This window comes from Pseudomyrmex gracilis, unplaced genomic scaffold (assembly GCF_002006095.1).
Source record: "Pseudomyrmex gracilis isolate BER0280 unplaced genomic scaffold, ASM200609v1 scaffold_185, whole genome shotgun sequence".
NCBI lineage: Eukaryota > Metazoa > Arthropoda > Insecta > Hymenoptera > Formicidae > Pseudomyrmex > Pseudomyrmex gracilis.
This window is the reverse complement of record NW_018020769.1, coordinates 9,717-11,186: the sequence shown is the minus strand read 5'-3', so window position 1 is coordinate 11,186 and position 1,470 is coordinate 9,717. Positions and strand designations below refer to the sequence as shown.

Here is a 1,470-nt window from a genome sequence, read left to right as displayed (position 1 = left end):
GGTGTGTTGCTGCGTATACGGGAAAACGCAGACAACATAGATTTGTTCTATCAAATCGCGCATCGAATATCCAATACGTACCTCGCAACATTGCACGCGCTGGGATATTTCGATGAAGATCCACGATTATTGCACATCGCGTGCGAAGTAGTGGAATTTCGTGCGGCGCTCCAACACGAGGAGAAAGATGTGCAAGGGTCGATCGCACGAATGATACGCGACAACAGGGGTGAGTAAAAACAGTTTCTATTCTCGTCAGAATATTATTTTCGCGCTTGTAAAACTTATTTAATTATCGTTTATTTGCTTTAGTGAACAATCGTAACGAAGTAACGGCAAACGAAGAAGAAGCTGCAGCGACGCCACCTTGTTTTGCTTCTTGTCAGCAGCAGCAAGTTTCGTGCGTATCGTCTCGTGTGGAACCTCGGGCGGTAGCCAGGATGTTGCCAATGCAACGCCTTGCTCCTACGGCCCAACGTCGCCGACGAGAGGGGGCAGAAGAAAAAGAAGCAAATAAACCTCCGTTGCGTAAGTTTACAAGCGATAAAACAAGAATTACTAACTTTTAGAATAAAAATATATTAACTAGTGATTTGCACATTTTAGGAAGAGCCCGTAGAGATGAAGCGGAATTTTCTCCTCCTCCTCCTCCTTCTCTCGTTGATTCCGGTAAGTAAACTAACTAAATAGTTAAACGTAATGAAAAATATATAAAGAAATTATATAGAAACTTATATATATATATTAATTTTCAGATGATGAAATGCAGATAATGCTGGAAGTTAGGTATCCGCCAGGAACATTACCTGATCATTTCCAACAGAAAGAAGCGGAAGAAGAACAGCGTCAATGGGCGGTGGAGGAGCTTCGAAGAAGGCGGCTGAAAGCGCAAATGGAAGACGAGCGCTACGAGCGGAAAACAGTCCGCCTCTTGTCGCGGAAATCGAAAACGAGATCATTGCCGACAACAACGACAACAACAACGGCGTCGCCGACGAGAACGATGACGACGACGACGACTACGATGATGACGAGGATGCCGACGACATCAACGACGCCGACGACGAGAACGACGACGACACCGATGACGATGGAGAAGACGAACGCCCCGTGATTATTTCGGAAACGGAAGATTCTATTGTAGAAATATCGGAGAGAGAAGGTTAGAATAGTTAGAATAGTATTTTATATAATTGTAATATATAAGTGTACAGTTATGTAATATATATAAGTGATATAATAAAAAAAAAATAAAAGAACTAATTAGCGATATAAATTAGGTAGACGCTTCATTTACAGTTAATTGAATAAATATACGTTTAATATATACAGGGTGTCCCAGAATTGGTTTAACATCTCTCGTAGGCAGGTAGAAGGAATAAAACTGAGGTGAAAAGTCCTATACCATTTTGCTAGATTCGCAATAGTTACTGAGATTTTAATTAACAAAGATCTGCGAATAAGCATGCA

At 41.4% G+C, this 1,470-nt stretch overlaps 1 protein-coding gene across 1 annotated transcript in view; it reads left to right on the top strand.

The window, feature by feature from the left end:
* Positions 1–849: 849 nt before the first annotated feature.
* Positions 850–1,470, top strand: part of LOC109858064 (pheromone-processing carboxypeptidase KEX1-like) — a gene marked incomplete at its 3' end in the record, with an annotated part of 1,614 nt that continues 993 nt past the window's right edge. Inside the window, exon 1 of the mRNA XM_020434953.1 lies at positions 850–1,162. Within this exon, the coding sequence (XP_020290542.1) occupies positions 850–1,162 (313 nt within the window). The remainder of the gene's footprint in view (positions 1,163–1,470) is intronic.